Source organism: Zea mays, chromosome 8 (genome assembly GCF_902167145.1).
Source record: "Zea mays cultivar B73 chromosome 8, Zm-B73-REFERENCE-NAM-5.0, whole genome shotgun sequence".
Classification (NCBI taxonomy): Eukaryota; Viridiplantae; Streptophyta; class Magnoliopsida; order Poales; family Poaceae; genus Zea; species Zea mays.
Genome location: NC_050103.1, coordinates 21,568,464 through 21,587,622, shown reverse-complemented (window position 1 = coordinate 21,587,622; position 19,159 = coordinate 21,568,464). Strand labels below are relative to the sequence as shown.

At 46.5% G+C, this 19,159-nt stretch overlaps 1 protein-coding gene across 6 annotated transcripts; it reads left to right on the top strand.

Annotated features, from left to right (window-relative positions):
• The first annotated feature begins 13,686 nt into the window (after positions 1-13,686).
• Positions 13,687-17,819, top strand: LOC100192575 (iron ion binding protein). 6 transcript variants are annotated; one of them, XM_035961276.1, is made up of 12 exons: positions 13,839-14,061; positions 14,128-14,173; positions 14,975-15,170; positions 15,446-15,544; positions 15,861-15,912; positions 16,136-16,257; positions 16,355-16,455; positions 16,542-16,600; positions 16,724-16,780; positions 16,903-16,948; positions 17,174-17,253; positions 17,400-17,819. In XM_035961276.1, exons 3-12 carry the CDS (start codon positions 15,032-15,034, stop codon positions 17,488-17,490), a joined length of 846 nt encoding a protein of 281 aa, XP_035817169.1. In that variant the 5' UTR covers positions 13,839-14,061; positions 14,128-14,173; positions 14,975-15,031; the 3' UTR covers positions 17,491-17,819. The 6 variants fall into 6 exon arrangements, 4 of the variants coding, with proteins under 4 accessions (NP_001131262.1, NP_001344957.1, XP_035817169.1 ...); XM_035961274.1 differs by having other exon boundaries at positions 16,136-16,272; XR_004851736.1 differs by lacking the exon at positions 14,128-14,173 and having other exon boundaries at positions 13,687-14,061; positions 17,140-17,253.
• Positions 17,820-19,159: the final 1,340 nt, after the last annotated feature.

Below are 19,159 nucleotides of genomic sequence, written 5' to 3'. Positions count from 1 at the left end.
TAGTCCGCGAGCCACAGTTCCGGTCTCGTCTCCCCCGAGTACTTTGTGATAGTAGTCGGGGTTCGGAACCGGGTCGGGAACGGTGCCCGTCGTATGGCGCGGCTGAAAGCCTGCGGACCAGGTGGTTCGGGCGAAGGACTCCGATCCTCCCCGCTGTCGTAGCGTCCCCCACGCCTAGGGTGGTAGCCTCGGCGCACCCTCTCGTCGAGGTGGGCCCACGGCTGCGGTGATGGTGCTCGTTGCCGAGGCGACCCGGGGCCACAGGCGCTGTGTTGCGCGTGCGCCCGGTGTGGACCGAGGCTTCCCGCATGTATCGGGAAGTCACAGCGCGAGGTTCCGAGGGGTACCCCTGCCTTCGGGAGGTGGAGCTCTCAGCCCGTCGGACCGCGGCATCCTCCAGGAGGTTCTTGAGCTCTCCCTGGATACGCCGCCCCTCGGTGGTTGATGGCTCCGGCATCGCGCGGAGAAGTATTGCCGCTGCGGACAGGTTTTGGCCGACTCCACTGGAAACCGGTGGTGGCCTTACCCTGACGTTGTCGGCGATGCGGTGCTGGATGCCCTGGGGGAGATGACGCGCTTCTCCGGCCGGAGGTTGGCCCGCCCATTCCTGCCCGATGTCCCGGCGGATCGGCTCAAGCGTTCCTGCTCCCTCGTCGAACCTGGCTTGCATCTCGCGGATTTGCTCGAGCTGTGGGTCATGACCCCCGCCGGGACGGGGACCACAGCTAGCTCCCGAAGGATGTCAACGCGAGGCACGGGCCTAGGGGGATCACCGTTCTCCGGTATACCAAGATGGTTGCCTTCGCCGGGACCCCCTAGATCGACGTGGAAACATTCGCGACTTGGGCCGCAGTCCTCGTCATCGAGGCTGTGGCTACCGTCGGAACAGTCGGAAAGGCAGTAGTCGCATGCGGTCATGAAGTCCCGCACGACACTGGGGTTACCAAGTCCGAAGAAATCCCAACAGAGGTCGGGCTCGCCATCTTCCTTGGACCCCGAGGGCCCGTAGGTCGAGACGACCATCAGCCGGTCCCAGGGTGACCGCACATGATACCCCAGAGGGTTTGGACTCGCCTCTATGAGAATGTCCACCGAAGCGGAGTCGCTCGGTGGGTCGAGGCTGAATCCAAAAGGCGTGAGATTGGAATCGGTCGGTACCTCTTGGTCGACGGGCGGTGACGAAGTCACGTCAGGGACTGACTGCACCGTCGTCTCAGGTACGAGGGTGACGCCCAGCAAGTCCTTCGCGAGCGTGCTGGCGTCGTCCGTTTGCTTGAGGTTGGTGTGTTGCGGGGAGACGGCGCTCGTCTTCGTCTCAGACGCGAGGTTGATGCTCGACGCGCTCCCCGTTGGGGCGCCGGCGCCGTCGACTCGCTCGACAGCCGACGAGGTGCCGCCTCCTGCTTGGCCTTGGTTGCCCCGCCTCCTCCTCCGTCGGCGGGGGAGGGGACGGGACAAGCCCGAATGTCGTCCTTCCACCACGTGGGGAAGGCGTCGTCGATTTCCCACCGGCGGGCGGGTTGTCGACCGCCATTGTCGCTGTCGCGCGGCGGGGGAAGGAGTATCATGTCGTAGCTGCCGTCGAGGGACATGAACTCAAGACTCCCGAAACAGAGCACCGTCCCGGGCTGGAGAGGTTGCTGGAGACTGCCCATCTGGAGCTTGACGGGAAGCTATTCGTCAACACGCAGCAGGCCCCTAGCTGGCGCGCCAACTGTCGGCGTTTCGACCCCGGGGGGTCCCTGGACCGACGAGTAAATTGTCGCCGCGTGCCCCAGCCCAGATGGGTCGGCGCGAGGCGGAACGCGAAGGGGGGAAAGCAGCCGGAGGGAGACAGGCGTGGGAGGTGGAACCCGCGGCCTTCGTGTTAGCCCCGCGCCCAGGTTGGGTGCGCTTGCAGTAGGGAGTTACAAGCGTCCACGCGGGAGGGAGCGAGCGGCCTTGCGCGAGCGCCGTCCTGTCCTTCCCCACGCGGCCAACCCTCTGTAAGAGGGCCCTGGACCTCCCTTTTATAGGCGTAAGGAGAGGATCCAGGTGTACAATGGGGGTGTAGCAGTGTGCTAATGTGTCTAGCGGGGGAGAGCTAGCGCCCTAAGTACATGCCATCGTGGCAGCCGGAGAGGTTTTGGCACCCAGTTCGTGTGGTGTCGTGACCGTCGGAGGAGCGCTGGAGCCTGGCGGAGGGACAGCTATCGGGGCTGTCGAGTCCTTGCTGACGTCCTCTTGCTTCCGTAAGGGGGCCGAGAGCCGCCGTCGTCATAGAGCATGCGGGGCGCCATCATTACTTGTTTAGCGGAGCGAGCCAGATGGGACTCCGGTCTTGTCCCCCGTAGCCTGAGTCAGCTCGGGGTAGGGTAATGATGGCGCCTCCTGTGACGTGGTTAGTCCGAGCCCTGAGTCGGGCGAGGCGGAGGCTCCTCCGAGGTCGAGGTCGAGTCTGTCTTCCAAGGCCGAGGTCGAGTCCGAGCCCCTGGGTCGGGCGAGGCGGAGACCGTCGATTGAGGCCAGGGCTGAGTCCGAGCCCTAGGGTCGGGCAAAGCGGAGTTCGTCGTCTTTCGGAAGCGGAGTTCGTCGTCTTTCAGGGCTGAGCCCGAGTCCGAGCCCTGGGGTCGGGCGAAGCGGAGTTCGTCATCTTCTGGGGCTGAGCCCGAGTCCGAGCCCTGGGGTCGGGCGAAGCGGAGTTCGTCGTCTTCCGGGGCTGAGCCTGAGTCCGAGCCCTGGGGTCGGGCGAAGCGGAGTTCGTCGTATTCCGGGGCCGAGCCCGAGTCCGAGCCCTGGGGTCGGGCGAAGCGGAGTTTCCTATGGCGCCTGAGACCGGACTGGGTTGCTGACAGCCTCACTCTGTCGAGTGGCACAGCAGTCGGGGCGGCGCAGGCGGCGCTGTCCCCTTGTCAGGCCGGTCAGTGGAGCGGCGAAGTGACTACGGTCACTTTGGCTTTATCGACTGGAGGGCGCACGTCAGGATAAAGGTGTCAGGCCACCTTTGCATTAAATGCCCCTGTGATTCGGTCGGTTGGCGCGGCGACTTGGCCAAGGTTGCTTCTTGGTGAAGACTGGGCCTCGGGCGAGCCGAAGGTGTGTCCGTTGCTGGAGGGGGTCCTCGGGCGAGACGTAAATCCTCCGGGGTCGGCTGCCCTTGCCCAAGGCTGGGCTCGGGCGAGGCGTGATCGCGTCCCTCGAATGGACCGATCCTGGACTTAATCGCACCCATCAGGCCTTTGCAGCTTTGTGCTGATGGGGGTTACCAGCTGAGATTTAGGAGTCTTGAGGGTACCCCTAATTATGGTCCCCGAAGAAGTATTGGGGGAAATTCTTACTCAAGATATATTCAAGAAATCTCAAGCCGACGCTATAAGTTTGGTAAAGAAAGTGAAGAATGAATCAATTGCTCTCAAAGCTAAAGCCTCTAAGGCAATTGAAAAAGAAGATAGTAATGATGAAGAAAATGAAAGTGAGAGTGATGGTGATATGGCTCTATTTGTAAGGAAATTCAACAAATTTATGAAAATGAAGAGAGGTCAACCTAGAAGAGGTCAAACATCAAGAAGAAATGCTTTCAATAATAGAAAATGTTTTGAGTGTGGGGAACCCGGTCACATTGCCATGAATTGCCCTAACAAGAAGAAGAAGGGCAAAGATGAAAGTGATAAGAAGAAAAAGAAATTCTACAACAAGAAGAAAGATGGCAAAGCCTACCTAGTTGAATGGGACTCGGATGATAGCTCGGATGATGATGATGACACCTCATCCAAGCTTAATGTCGGAATCGCCATCAAGGAAGCTCCCTCACTCTTCTCATCCCCCATTATCTCATGGCAAAGGGAGATGCTAAGGTAAAAATCATCACCGATTTAAATGATATAAATGATGATGATGATGTTGATGATGATGGCTATTCATATGATGATCTTGATAGAATGTTAGGTGAGGCCGATGACTACATGCACAAAGAAAAAAAATTAAGACCTTGAAGGAATTGTATAAAAACCTCCAAGTGTCTTTTGAGGAGCTCAAGACCTCTCACAATGATCTAAAGGAAAATTGTGAGAAGCTTGCAGATGCTCAAAAATCATCTATTGTGCATGAAGTTGTGGTGGTCACCGAGGATGTTGGAGTCACTTGTGACTTACTTGATAGTCCTACAAGTGAACCACTACCTACTAACTCTATTTGTGATAAATGCAAAATTTCTCTCATGAATGATAATATTGCCCTTGATGAATCAAAAATCATTGTTGAGAATGAAGTGTTGGTAGATAGAGTAAATGCTCTAACTCATGACTTAGAAAAGGCATATGGTGGAAAGGCTAAATTGGACTTCATATTGGGAAGTCAACGGTGCTCACTTAACCGTGAGGGTCTTGGATATGTTCCCAAGAAAGGAAATAATGCTTTTATAAAGCAAAAGACATTGTTTGTGAAAGAATGTGACAAAGTGTGCCACAAGTGTCACAAGAAGGGACATGTTAAGAAAAATTGTCCCAAGCTCAAGAATGTATCCTCCACTTGTTTTGAGCATTGCTATGTTCTTTCTCATAATGCAAAAGGTGTTTGAATTCCATATCAAATGTGCTCTTGGTTGAGTCTTTGAATTTTAATTTACTATCCATAGCTCAATTATGTGATTTAGGATTTAGTTGCAATTTCACGGTTGATGATGTTATTATCTCTAGTGTTGATGGTAGCAATCTTAAGTTTAAAGGTTTTAGACATGAAAATCTTTATCTTGTTGATTTCTCATCTAGTGAGGCAAAGCTCACAACTTGCTTATTCTCAAAGGCTTCACTAGGTTGGTTATGGCATAGAAGACTTGGTCATGTTGGAATGAAGCAACTCAATCGGTTAACCAAGCATGACTTAGTTCATGGCTTGAAAGATGTGAAGTTTGAGAAGAACAAATTGTGTAGCTCTTGTCAAGCCGGGAAGCAAGTGGCAAATACTCATCCAAATAAAAGTCAAATGTCCACTCATCGACCTTTGGAATTACTTCACATGGATTTATTTGGGCCCACATCGTTTGTGAGTATTGGTGGTAATTCCTATTGTCTTGTGATCGTGGATGATTATTCTAGATTCACTTGGGTTTATTTTCTTCGAGATAAATCTAATGTGTTTGAAACATTCAAGTCATTTGCTATATTGGCTCAAAATCAATTTGATTTTGATATCAAGAAAGTTAGAAGTGATAATGGGTTGGAATTCAAAAATGCAAGAATTGATGAGATGACAAGGGTACTAAACATGAATTCTCTTCCAAATATACCCCGGAACAAAATGGTATTGTTGAAAGAAAGAATAGGACTCTCATTGATATGGCTAGGTCTATGTTAGCAGAATATAATGTATCGGATTCTTATTGGGTCGAGGCAATAAACACCGCTTGTCATTCATCAAATAGACTATATTGTCACAAGCTTTTGAAGAAAACTCCCTATGAATTGATCATTGGTAGAAACCCAAATATCTTATATTTTAGGGTATTCGGTTACAAATGCTATATTTTGAGAAAGGGAAGCTGGCTTTCTAAATTTGAGAAAAAATGTGATGAGGGTTTTCTTCTTGGATATTCATCAAATAGTAAGGCTTATAGAGTTTTCAACAAAACTCATGGTATTATTGAAGAAGCATATGATGTTGAGTTTGATGAAACAAATGGGTCTCAAGATGAAAGTGATAATCTTGATGATGTTGGTGGAACTCAATTCAAAATGCTATGAAAACAATGGCCATTGGTGAAATAAAGCCAAAGGAAGATGATGATGAAAATAGTGTGGTTGTCATTCCTTCCTCTTCAACTCTAAATGAAGAAGATCACCAAAGCCAATAAAATGATGAAATTATGGATACTCATGATCAAGGTACTTCAAGTCATTTGGTTCCTCCTAATGCTTCAACTAGCAATTATCAAACGGTATCAAGAATTCATCATTCTATTGTGAAGGATCACCCGGTTGATCAAATTGTGGGTGATATTAGTAAGGGTGTTCAAACTCGCTCTCGCATAGATTCATTTTGTGAACATTTCTCTTTTGTATCTTGTATGGAACATAACCGTGTAGATGAAGCTCTACTTGATGTTGATTGGGTGAATGCAATGCATGAAGAATTAAATAACTTCACTCGAAATGAAGTTTGGGAGCTTGTTGAGAGACCAAAGAACCACAATGTTATTGGTACAAAATGGGTGTTTCGCAACAAGCACAATGAAGATGGTGTAGTAGTAAGAAACAAGGCAAGATTAGTTGCACAAGGATGTACTCAAATTGAGGGATTGGATTTTGGGGAGACATTTGCTCCCGTGGCAAGACTAGAAGCAATCCGGATTATTCTTGCTTATGCTTGTGCACATAATATCAAGTTGTACCAAATGGATGTAAAGAGTGCTTTTCTAAATGGTAAGATTAGTGAACTAGTGTATGTTGAACAACCTCCCGATTTTGAGGACCCCAAAAGACATAACCATGTGTTCAAGCTTTCTAAAGCTCTCTATGGGCTTAAGCAAGCTCCTCGCGCTTGGTATGAAAGGCTTAGGGATTTCTTGCTTTCCAACGACTTTAAAATTGGGAAGGTTAACACTACCCTATTCACTAAAAGAATTGGCAAAGACTTATTTGTTTGTCAAATTTATGTTGATGATATTATTTTTGGATCTACTAATGAATTGTTTTGTGAGGAATTTGGAAAAATGATGTCAAAAGAATTTGAAATGTCTATGATAGGAGAATTGAGCTTCTTTCTTGGTCTTCAAATCAAACAATTGAAAGATGGAATTTTTATAAGTCAATCAAAATATTTGAAGGATATGCTCAAGAAGTTTAGCTTAGAAAATGCAAAGCCTATCAAGACTCCTATGGCAACAAATGGTCATCTAGACTTAGATGAGGGAGGTACTATGGTTGATCAAAAACTTTATCGCTCAATAATTGGTAGTTTACTTTATATTACCGCGTCTAGGCCCGATGTTATGTTTAGTGTTTGCATGTGTGCTCGATTTCAAGCTTCACCTAGAGAGATTCACTTGAAGGCCGCAAAAAGAATTCTAAGATATTTGAAGTATACTCCCAATATTGGTCTATGGTATCCCAAAGGTGCTCAATTTGAATTAATTGGATATTCGGATTCGGACTATGCCGGGTGCAAAGTTGATAGAAAAAGCACCTCCGGTTGTTGTCAATTTCTTGGTAGATCTCTTGTTTCATGGTCTTCTAAAAAGCAAAATTCCGTTGCTCTCTCTACCACCGAGGCAGAATATATATCGACCGGAAATTGTTGTGCTCAACTATTATGGATGAAACAAATTCTATTGGATTATGGGATTATTTTAAAGAATGTGCCTCTCATGTGTGATAATGAGAGTGCGGTAAAATTGGCTACAAATCCGGTCCAACACTCAAGAACTAAGCATATTGATATACGACATCACTTCTTAAGGGATCATGTTGGAAAGGGAGATATCTCTATATATTCCATTGGTACGGATGATCAATTAGCCGATATTTTTATAAAGCCATTGGATGAAACGAGATTTTGTACTCTAAGAAGTGAAATGAATGTGATCGATCTCTCAAATGTGGCTTGAAGTTGATCGCACATGTGTAGTATTGCATTTCGGCTCTAAATATGCTCTCTATGCTATTTATTGGGTATTTTTGATGAATTTTTCATTTTAGATTGATCTAAGTAGTTTGATATGAAAATTTGCATTCCTCAAATACATAATGTGTATATGCATGCATACTAACCCTTGGATCGGTCGAAATGTCCATATATGAGCATCAATTAGATTTGAAATTCAAAATCAGAAAGTGGACAGAATTTGGAAAACTGAGTATCAGGTCGTGGACCGTCCGCCCATGGACCGCGGACCGTCCGCAGTATCAGGAATTGGACAGTCCGGTCAGAAGCGCAGACCGTCTGAAGTTATCAGGGCACGGACCATCCGCGACAGGCAGATATGACGGGCAGAGGCAGTCAACTTGTCATATTCTACTCATTGCCTCTCCTCTCACGTTCTCCACTCGCCAAAAAGGTCACTTTCGTCGATTGTGCGCGGACGGAGAAGAGAAGTTGCACACGGACAGTCCGAAAGCTTGTGGAAAGCTCAACAAACATGTCTTCATCCCGGTATTTCATAATCTCATGGATTTCATCAAATTTCTTCAAATTTGGGATTATTCGGATTTCCTCTCTGATCTAGAATTGAGCAATAGTTTTACAAATCTGATTGGTGGGATTATTAGTGCTACTCATTGTGAATGTTGTGCAAAAATTTAAACGAGTTTGGATGGATATTTTCTGCGGAATCGACGTTTGAATGATTGAGGTGACTAGGGTTCTAGGGAGTCACCCCTGGACGGTCGCGGACCGTCCGCCTGGTGGGCGCGGACCGTCCGGACCTGTGGCGCGGACAGTCCGGACACTGACAGAGAATTGCACTTCCTTGCTCTATGATTGTGGCTTTATCAACTATTCATCTATGGATGTTTCTCTCATTTATTGCAGTGGTCTGGGTGGTCTTCGCAAGAAGCTTGCCGGTCGCTTCAAATCCAAGCGCCCTCGTGCAGACGATGCTGACTACACTCCAACCACTGATTCAGAGGCCCAATCTTCAGCTGGGGACAGTGAATCTATGGACACAGAAGACATTCCTCATACACATCCTGACTACCCAATTGACATTACAGGATGGACATTTCCAAAGAGGTGGTTTTCTATGGCTGAATACTGCTCCCGGAGAACTGTAAACCAATATACTCTGCCATCAGACACAAATGTTCAATTCTTCCACACTCAGCTCCAATTTGATGTTTTTTGGGGCACATTGATGGATACCAACTTTCACAAACATCAGGTGATTGATTGGACTTTCATGCTAGGACAATCAGTTATGGAGGACCTGATTCCTAAGTTTGAGACATGTGGTCTGTATCAGTTTATGGGGCAGAGAACTGATTTCAGTGAGATGGCAGTCAAGCAATTCTTGGCCACAGCTGAGATTGATATAGAAGAGGAATCCTTCACTTGGATGACTGGGTTCAAGAGATATTCTGCAACATTTGCTGATTTTGCTGCTGCCAGCAGTCTGAATTATGGCATCATTGCAGCTGGGATTGATCTCTACACTGAAGATAATTTTGAAGACTTTGTGCAATTTTATGAGCCCGCAAGGCTAGGCATACCTAGGAGGTTTGGAGAGACAGCATGCCTGAGGCATCATCCTGCTGTGATCAACAAGATTGCAAGAGTCACAATTCTTCCTAAGAGTGGGGACAAGAGCAAAATTCGAGACAAATTCTGGAACATTATCCACCATGTCATGAATGGTGAGGTAATGAATATTGTGCTCATCATGATGAGACAGTTAAATGATCTAAAAATGGACAAAAACCAGAATTTAGCATATGCGCATTACATTATGGCTCTCATCGAAGCAAAGACAAGATTTGAGGAGCCCTGTGAGATAGTTCATACACCCTTTCGACCCTTCAAGAATAAAATTGGGTTCCTCACCAGGCCACTCACTCCCTTCCCAGATGATGAGGAAGATCCTGGTTATGATGTAGGAGAAGCTCCTGAAGCTGAGGCAGAGCAGATGCCTCCTCCTCCACCTCCTCCTCAGCCTCAGCAGTACTGGCAGCCGGGTCCAGGCTATTTTGACCCATATTTTCAAAACATGCAGCAAGGGCTTCAGACCCACATTGATACCCGCTTCCAGGGAATGATGACACATATGGACCAACACCTGGATGACATGCAATCTAGTTTTGATAGTAACTGGGATGCACTAAACACTGAGTATTCTGAATTTCGCAGTCACATTCAAACTAATGTCACTGATCCTATCATGAATAGACTCAACAACATGCAGCAGAGTTTTCAGGACAACATGGGAGCTCTGTCTAGTCAATTTGATAACCTCTCTACCAACGACAGCATGCAAGAGATCAGTCATAGCAGCAACTCCAACAAGACTTTGGACAGTTCTCCTCTCTTTTTGACACCTTCAGCACTCCCTATTATAACATGCATCCTCCACCAAGTGATCAGTGAAGCCTCTCCTTTGTGGCAATTGATGCCAAAGGGGGGGAGAAGTGAAGAAAGAGAAGAGAAGTTGTCATATTCAGGGGGAGTTTGTTTATGTGGACATTGAGACCGTGCATGTGCATGTTTACCATTTTATGTTGCATGCATTATTTTATGTCTTATGCACTTGGTATTGGCTACTATTTGAACTTTGAACTCTATGTCTTATGCCTGTGGAACTATGCACTTGGTATTGTAATATTTTGTGGGTTGAACTATGCTTAGTTCAAATTACTCTGTGAATGGTTAATCGAGGAGTGATTATAATTGCTGCGCTTACTTTACATATTATCTCTTGTACGCCTCGATAACCATGACTGTAGGAAGGTCTCCATCAAAACTCCAATCTATTATGTGTGTTGTATCTTCAGCTTGAAATATCATGCACACACATAGGGGGGCTTTTCTTACATTCTGAGTTTTATTAGGATTTATCTATCTCTCGGACAGAACTTCAAATCAAGATAAGTCCTATGAAACTCATCTCCAAAATCCTTCTTATACCTAAGGTATGAGTGAGATTTGGATAAACAAAACTTCTCTTGAATATAGTGTGTAGTGTTGTCATCAATTACCAAAAAGGGGGAGATTGTGAATCATCTAGGCCCCTTAGTGATGTTTTGGTAATTAATGACAACTGCTTGTGGACTAATGGTTCTTGGAGAAATAAGAATGCAGGGTTGGACCACATAGAATAGGAAATCTTGGAGATTCATAAGCATTGGTTGTGGATCAAGTGAAGGCAAAGGTATAACATAGGTTTTGTTTTTGCCGGTCTTCAGGAGTTTAGAGAAGATACTTGACGAATTAGTAGATTAGATAGCCGTACTATTAAGAGGGGTCAATGACTTTGATCTGTGTAAAACTTAGTGCCTCATAGAGCATCTAGTGGTTGTATTTGCATGAGGACTAACAACGCTTCAAGTTTCATGAGTTAAAAATCCTTTCAAAAGCGTGTTTGAAAAGTGCAAAGTCTTGGATGCGCGGACCGTCTGGGCCTTGAGGGCGGACCGTCCGCGATCCTCCAGTGGGGTCCGAAGTCTATCCACTTCGGGCAGGTCCTGTTCATTAGCACTACGGACCGTCCGGACCTTGGGGCCGGACCGTCCGCAGTCCTGACCAGAGGAGGCTGCTCTCGGCACAGTCCCTGAATTATAGTGCGGACCGTCAGGCCTTGATGGGCGGACAGTCCGCAGGTGCCAAATTTGGTTTGGGCAGGGACTGTGTGGTTTTTGGGATTTGTACTACGGACTATCCGGAGGATAAGTCCGGACAGTACTGTCTCCAGGTCTCGGACCGTCCGGCCTTGTAGGCGGACGGTCCGCCTGTGTTAACTGCACTTGGTCAGAGGTCTGGGTGCTCCAAGTTGCCAGGTCACGGATGGTCCGGCCTAGGTGGGCGGACTGTCCGGACCTTACTTTTCTGACAGCTCTGACAGATTTCAAATGGGAAATATAGCCGTTATGTGTACGGCGGACCGTCCGACCCTAGGGCGCGGACCGTCCGCGTGTGCGCAGAACAAGTGTCTTTTGCTCATAACGGTTGGATTTGAGTGGGGGACTATAAATAGAAGGGTAGCTCGTGTGTGAGGGCTCTCTTGGCCATTCCTTGCATACATTGAGCTCAATTGTGATCCTCCAACTCACTCTCTCACACTCTTTGCTTGAGATTGCATTCTAGTGAGAGATTGAGTGTTCATAGTGCATTTGCATCCATCGGTGATTCTTGAGGCACTAGGTGGTACACCGAGCAAGCGTCATCGACTTGTTACTCTTGGAGGTTGCCGCCTCCTAGACGGCTCGGGTGATTGTCTCCGTCGAGCTCTCCAAGAATATTGTGGAGAAGCCGCGGTGTTGATTGTGAGGGGTTCGCGCCTACATCGCCGGAGGGGCAAAGGTGACATTAGTGGAATCGAGGTATTGAGTGATTTCTTGTCCACTTGGCTCAAAGATCAAGCCGTGTCTTGATAGAGGAGCAAGTGAGAGCTTGAAGTCCACCTCAACGTGGATTAGGGGTGATCGGCAAATCACCGATACCACGGGATAAAATTCATTGTCTTTACTTTCTTGCATTACTTATTGCCGTGCAAGTGATTACTATTTTGCACATTGTTCTTCAAGTTTTCAATCTCACTAGTTGATTCTCATAGATTGTTTACTTGTGATAGGTTATCACTAGAGAATTTATACCTCTTGTTATATTGATTAAATTTTCCTAATGTTTTTTATTTTAGTCAAAACCGTCTATTCACCCCCCTTTAGCCGGTGTCCTAGATCCTACACCCACCGGGTAGCATCTCTAGGGGCCACTTCTCATCCTCGCTCCTCCTAAGACCCAAAGCGATGTCGTTTGTATACCTTTGAACCTGCTGGTAGAAGAAGAGGATACATGACGATGCGCAATCTTAGCAAGCTTGATGACGATGTGTTGGATCTCATCAAGCTCGATCGATAATGACGATATAGATATTAACAACATAGGATTGGTCTCGACAATGAGCCAATGTCAAATATATCATAGAAGAATAATGATAGATATGGGAGAGCATCACAGGAGGCAGGTGAGGCATTGTGAGAGACAAAAATGACGGCGGGAGGAAGACATTGAGGAGCAAAGTGAGAGTGAAGCAAGTTTTTCCTGCTCTCTACCCTAGACCGCACAGTGCACATCACCAAGAGCAGTGGAGTGACATCGCTTGATAGCACTTCATGGCTTATCTCGTGGAGTGGAGCAAGGAGATTGTTGCCCAATGAGACCTAAATACGCTAAATGGCTATCTAATCTAACAATGATTTTATCACCCTAAATAAAAAATCAACTGTATAAAAAAGAAGACACTTTATATTATGGAAAATATATCTAGTGCACATATTAAACCATGATTGTCTATGTTAGATTTAACGTCCTTGTTGTCCTATATACTTTGCAAAAAATACTCTACAAACATGATAGAAGTGATGGTGGATAATGGTGGAGGGTTTTCTTTTTAAAATATACGGATATGGACAATTATAATTTAATGTATGTACCATATGTACCATATGCACAAAATATATTCCCTTAGATTATACAAGTGACACGAGAAAAACTAAACAACCATCTTCCCTACCGGTCTTTTTTGGGGAACAGAATTTTAAGAAAAATTGGCTGCTCTGAGATGTGAGTGGCCCGTCGAATATAGCTGACTAGATTTGATTCCCTCAGATAAAAATGCATAAATAATTATTTTGCATGAGCATTCATATTCACCACCCGCAAAAAAAAAGATAGAAAATTTGGTTGCGTGCAATATGACCCGCCCATTGTTGAGTTGGGGATATTCTATCGGCAAGTAAAGCTAAAGCATAAATAAAGTGTTAAGCAAAGGTAGAAATTCCTAAAATGTTAAATCACAGGCATGTCATTTTTACTTTACTTTTTTACGACAAATATCACTAATCTGATCTAAGTTTAACCGTTAATATTTATTTTCAACTTATGGAATCTAATGCCTATTTTTGTTCCTAATTTAATGTTACTTTCAGACCCAAATGGAGTAGGAAATGCCAGTAGAATACAACGAAGTGATTTGTTTTTCTTGGTCCAAAGACCCAGGCACCTGGTGGCCACCAAGAGATTGGGTCCCTGTGCCAATGCGCTATCGGACTTCTCGTCTTGGCTTTAACCTTTTTCCCTTTTGCAACCTTTTTCGACCAACCTTCGTCTCCAGACTCGTCCACCCTATAAATTGTCTCGCCAGACCATTCCAATCCGGCAACTCCTGCTCTGCCTGAGCCTGAGCGTAGGCGGCTACCAGAGAGAAGGGTAGGCGGCGCCGGCGGCGGGAGCAATAGAAGAGCGGTAAATCCAAGAGAGATCAGAGCCTCGGAGGGAAACAGAAGCGCACAGAGCATGGAGAGCCCGATCTCGAGGACTAACCTGAATTGCATCAGCCTGGCGGACCCGAACGTCCAGAAATCAGTGGCGCTCCTCAAGCAGGTCCGCGGTTCTTTCTTGATTTCCGCAAGTTTGGTCGACACAAGTGTCTGATTGTCTGAATAGCAGAGGGCTTGGAACTTCCTTTCTCGGGAATCTTGTTTCTTTTCATAAGGTAGGAGGGTAGGAGCCTGATTGTTCTTATGTCTGTTATTTATTTATTTATTTATTTCGCTAGTCGTAAGGCAGGTTAATAGAATTGGTTTACTATCAGTGCACATGCTCCACAAGAACATGTATTTCACTCTTGTCCAAATCTCCAATATATTACACTAGTTGCACTACCATCGCTCACCTGTTGCTTTCATCTAGTATATTACTTAATTAGTTAATTGTACCTTCAAATCTCATCCCTTTGGAAACTAAAGGTTCGTTTATATTGTGCTGACGAGTGTGACCTGCTAACCTGCCATCTTGCAATTTCTTTAGATCTCTATTGTTAGGTTCGTCAGCAGAAAAGGCAGCAACTTTGCCCCCGAAAATATTTGGGTATAATTGGTTCTCTTTATTAGGTGGATCCTTATCAACTTGGATAATTTATTTGTCTTAGTGTACATTTTTATTTCCTTGATTATGCCAAAAGTACATCTTGCCTCTATGGCACAATCCATGTAAATGCATGTTACCATTTTTCGGTTTTTGCATGTTATTTTGGAATTGGTATATAGTAAGGCAGTGATGTATGGCATGCATCTGCTTGTTTCTTTTCTAGATTTTCTGATAGTTGTTTCCCGAGCCACACTTCATTCAGTTTGTTGCCTCTTGACTGTCTATAATTTAGTCTTGAACCACTAAAAATCTAGTGTGCATGATATTGAAGTTTCCATGTTTGACAGCTCAAATCTTTGTTGGCTCTGTTCGTAAAAAAGCTCTGTATCATACTCTTCTTCCTGAAAACAATGTTTTTATTTGGTAGGCATGCCTGGATTCAGGCTTCTTCTATGTTGTGGATCATGGGATAAGCCAAGAGTTCATGGATGAAGTTTTTGCCCAGAGCAAGAAGTTCTTTGACCTTCCTCATAGTGAGAAAATGAAGCTTCTCCGAGACGAGAAGAATAGAGGGTACACACCCATGCTAGATGAAATTCTTGATCCTGAAAATCAAGTTAATGGTAAGTTATTCAAACTCCACGGTTGTTGCTGCACATAAATCTAGTTTTTTCATGGGCCATCTATGGTAGAGAGCTGCTAGTGATGAAAAATCTTGTCAAGTTATTACAGTATTAAATTCAAAGGATAGGACATTAAAAAAATCTAAGGGCAACTGCACTGAGAAACTGAAAACCACACTTTATTCTGGAATCCTGGATGTCCTTCGCTTATGGTTGTGCTATTTTTGGTTCCATATTTTACACATTCTTATTATCATCTCTATAATCTGTTTCAGGTGACTACAAGGAAGGATATTATATTGGAGTTGAGGTACCTGCAGATGATCCAGAAGCAAACAGGCCATTTTATGGTCCAAATCAGTGGCCTTCTAAAGGTAAAGCTCTTTCCTGTTCGTAGAGATACCATTTACAAAACTAGATGACTCATGAATAAAGTTTTTCTATTCAAGAATCATTCATTTTTGTTCTTACATTCGTTTAACGAATGTTTGAAAGGTGGTGAATAACTGTAGATTCTTTATAGTCCAGCTCTTATTTATTGGGTTTTTGTCAATAACAGTATATCCTTGTTTGCTCCGGTATCATGATTTTAATTCTGTTTCCTTTATCAATTAATTTGGTGATTATCATGACATTACATTGTTTTTTTCTTCTGTTTTTTATATATACTTTCCACATCGTTCCTTTCAGAAGTACTACCAAAATGGAGAGAAGTGATGGAGCAATATCACAGGGAGGCATTGTGAGTTCATTTTTCCTTGACTTGAAAACGATACTTCATATAGAAGCACACCTATAATAATAATTGGTTATAATTTAGGTTCTAAATTTGATAAAGTGGATCTTTGATGATCCATGATGTTACAAATCTGCTCATATCTAGACAACTGAAGTATGGTAACGAAGTTTACAGTTTCTTGGGCCAGAGCTTTTGCTGTTCTGATCTGTATTCTATAAATTTTCAGGATAGTAGCAAAATCAGTCGCAAGGATCATCGCTCTTGCTCTAGATCTAGACGTGGACTTCTTCGATAGACCTGAAATGCTTGGCGAGTCCATAGCCACGCTAAGGCTCCTGCACTACGAAGGTGGACAAGAAACAGGTCATGCCTTCGTGTCAGACGGGTATTTTACCCCGCAAGGAACATGACGAGTCCTGTCGTTTGATGTTCTTTCTATCGCCAGGTAAGGTGTCAGATCCTGCAAAGGGTGTTTACGGAGCGGGCGCCCATTCAGACTACGGCCTGATAACTCTCCTGGCAACCGATGATGTAGTTGGGCTCCAAGTAATACACCTTGAACCGATGCCTTCTCTGGCGGTTTTATTCGGATCTGTTTCAGCCGGGGGTTTCACTCGTTTGGATTCCTGCAGATATGCAAGGACAAGAACGCTCAGCCTCAACTGTGGGAATACGTAGCTCCGTTGAAAGGGTAAAGCCTAGTAATCTGAATTAGTTTATGATTGCACCGAGTCACGCGTTCGGGAAGCAAAGGCATGAAGGGAGTTTGCCGTGGTAATCGAATCTCGTGACATGTTTGACCTTGCGTTTTCAGCGGATTTATCGTCAACCTTGGCGACATGCTCGAAAGGTGGAGTAACGGCGTTTTCAGGTAGGACAACCTGCCTCTCTGTTACGATGAACAAGTTTGTACTTAGTTCTTACTGGGATCTGGATCAAATAGTGTCAACTGCTTTCTCATGTTAGTAACACAGTGTTTTCTCGCACGTGTAGGTCAACCTTACATCGAGTGGTCCTAGATGGGCGAGAACGCTACTCGGTAAGTTTCGTAACGTCCGTTCATCTTGAGTTGGTAAACTGCCTTAGCTATGCATATTACTGTTGTAACCTGAAAGTCTCTTGGCAAGAAGACGAAAAGCACCAGTCCTTGAGTCGTTTCCCTGTTCCAGCTGCCGCTGGACGGAAGCATATATCTGGCTGGTGATAATGCTCTGAACTAACTGATCTCAGTGGCGGCGGGGTGTTCTCGCCTTGTCTTGAACAGATAGCCTACTTCGTGGAACCAAGCCACGACTGCGTGGTGGAGTGCCTGCCGACCTGCAAGTCCGAATCAAATCCTCCAAAGTAAGCTCTATCAGGCATCCTCGATCGGATGGCTGGAGCCAGGCAGATGCTAGCCATCTGCCATTCATCAGGATACATATATATATTATGTTCTCTGTCAAATTCCGAATCTTTACAGCTGCGTTGTATATATCTCCACTGCCCAGGTTCCCTCCGATCACCTGCTCCGCGTACCTGTCCCAGCGCTACAAGGACACTCACGCGGATCTGAAATCCTACGACGACAGCAAGGCCTGATCAGAGGACTGCCCTCTCCTCTCTCTGTCTCAGCGATCAGTACGTACGACGTGTATCCTGCAATAACACTGGGTGGAGGGCGGCAGTACCAGTGTACCACAGTATCAGTATAGGTATAGAGAGTTCTGTTGGTGCCACCGTGCCACCGTCCATGTGTTCATGTAAGATGACGAGAAGAATCAAGAACGGGGGCCGGCGTTGAGGTCCCCGGCCTTAATCTAGGCCTTGTTGTTGCTGTCGTGTTGTGAGGTTCAATCCCCGAGCTTATCCTTTGGTGCTGTTGAGAGGTCCACAGTCCCCTTCGTTCCGTTTTGTTTTTGGTTTTGGTACACCAGGAGCAATTTTGTTGTGGATTGCTAAAACTTTTGCGAGGCGCGGCGTCATCTCGTTTCAGCTTTATCCGACGGTCTTGGTGTGGGAAGCAGCTGTGCTTCGTTCTCCTAGAAGAGACGGGTGTGCTCAGCAGCGTTGCTTTCTTGCAATCCCCTTCGTGTCAGGTTTTCTCACTGGCAGCGCACCCCTTGAGCGTGTGGTTGCGCTCACAGTCACAGCAGCGGCTAGGCAGAGCTTGAGGATGAGGACGCCACGAACGAGCGACGTTGTGGCTCATCCGTTTTGGACGTGTGGTAGATTCTGCACATGCGGACCCGACCCGATGCGCGCGCGCACCTCCTCCCGCGGGAGCGGCCAGCAGAGCACCCAGGTTGACCGGTGCACTGGTTGGTGGCGCGGGCATTCAGCCGCTGCTCCTCCTCCTCGGCCGGCGTACGGCGTGCACGTACACTGCCGCACGCTGGGAAGTGGGAACCCAGCCCAGACCCGTCCAAAAAGCGAGGCAGGCCGGACCCTGTGGGGATGGCTGCGGGTTCAAATTCGCATGATTGGGCTGGGCCCAGGTCCCTTTGTATTGTGTACCGCTATAGTCCTGCCCGTGCTCGGCCGGCTGCTAGCTCCGGTCCAAATCCCGTGGCTTATATGCTACCATGCCATGCTCAAATCAAGCACAGGGTGGCGATCAGTTGCACGGCGGCGCATCCCGGCGGATCGCGGTGCTGGCCTGTTGTTCCTCCTCGCCTGCTGCGCTCTTTCTAACAAAGCGGGGTTCTGGTACTGTGCTGTGCACCCCCGCGCCTCTATCTGGGTGACGTCCACGCAGAGATCCTTCTCCTTTTGCGCCATCATCGCGGCTGTGTTGCTTTGCTTGGCAGGACAGTGGGCAGTGGCTGCCCAGTGCCCACAGGCTGCCCAGCCCAGCCCCAGCCCCCTACTGCTACAGCGAAGCAGCTACGTGCTTTTCCAACCCATACACCACCTGAGGTAGAGGTACGAGTACGATACCATCTGCCTGCAGCTTCGTTCACAAGTCAAAGCGAGCCGGCGGGGATCTGAATCGGAGAGCAGACGACAGACGAGCCGCTTGTTGCCTGCCCCGGCGGCGATACGCTGCAGCGTATCTGGTACTGTACGTAACTACCGCTTGTCTCGTTGCGATCCGGCCGTCGCCCAGGAGGGGAGTGTTAGGATTTATGGGCTTGGCCCAATTAAGAATTTCTAATAAATCCCAGGAAAATCTCAAAAGCCCATATAAGTGGATGGCAAAGGGATAGGTGGAACCAATAGCACCATATTGCTAGCTCTTGTGGAGTAGAGCTAACTTAAATATGGAAGC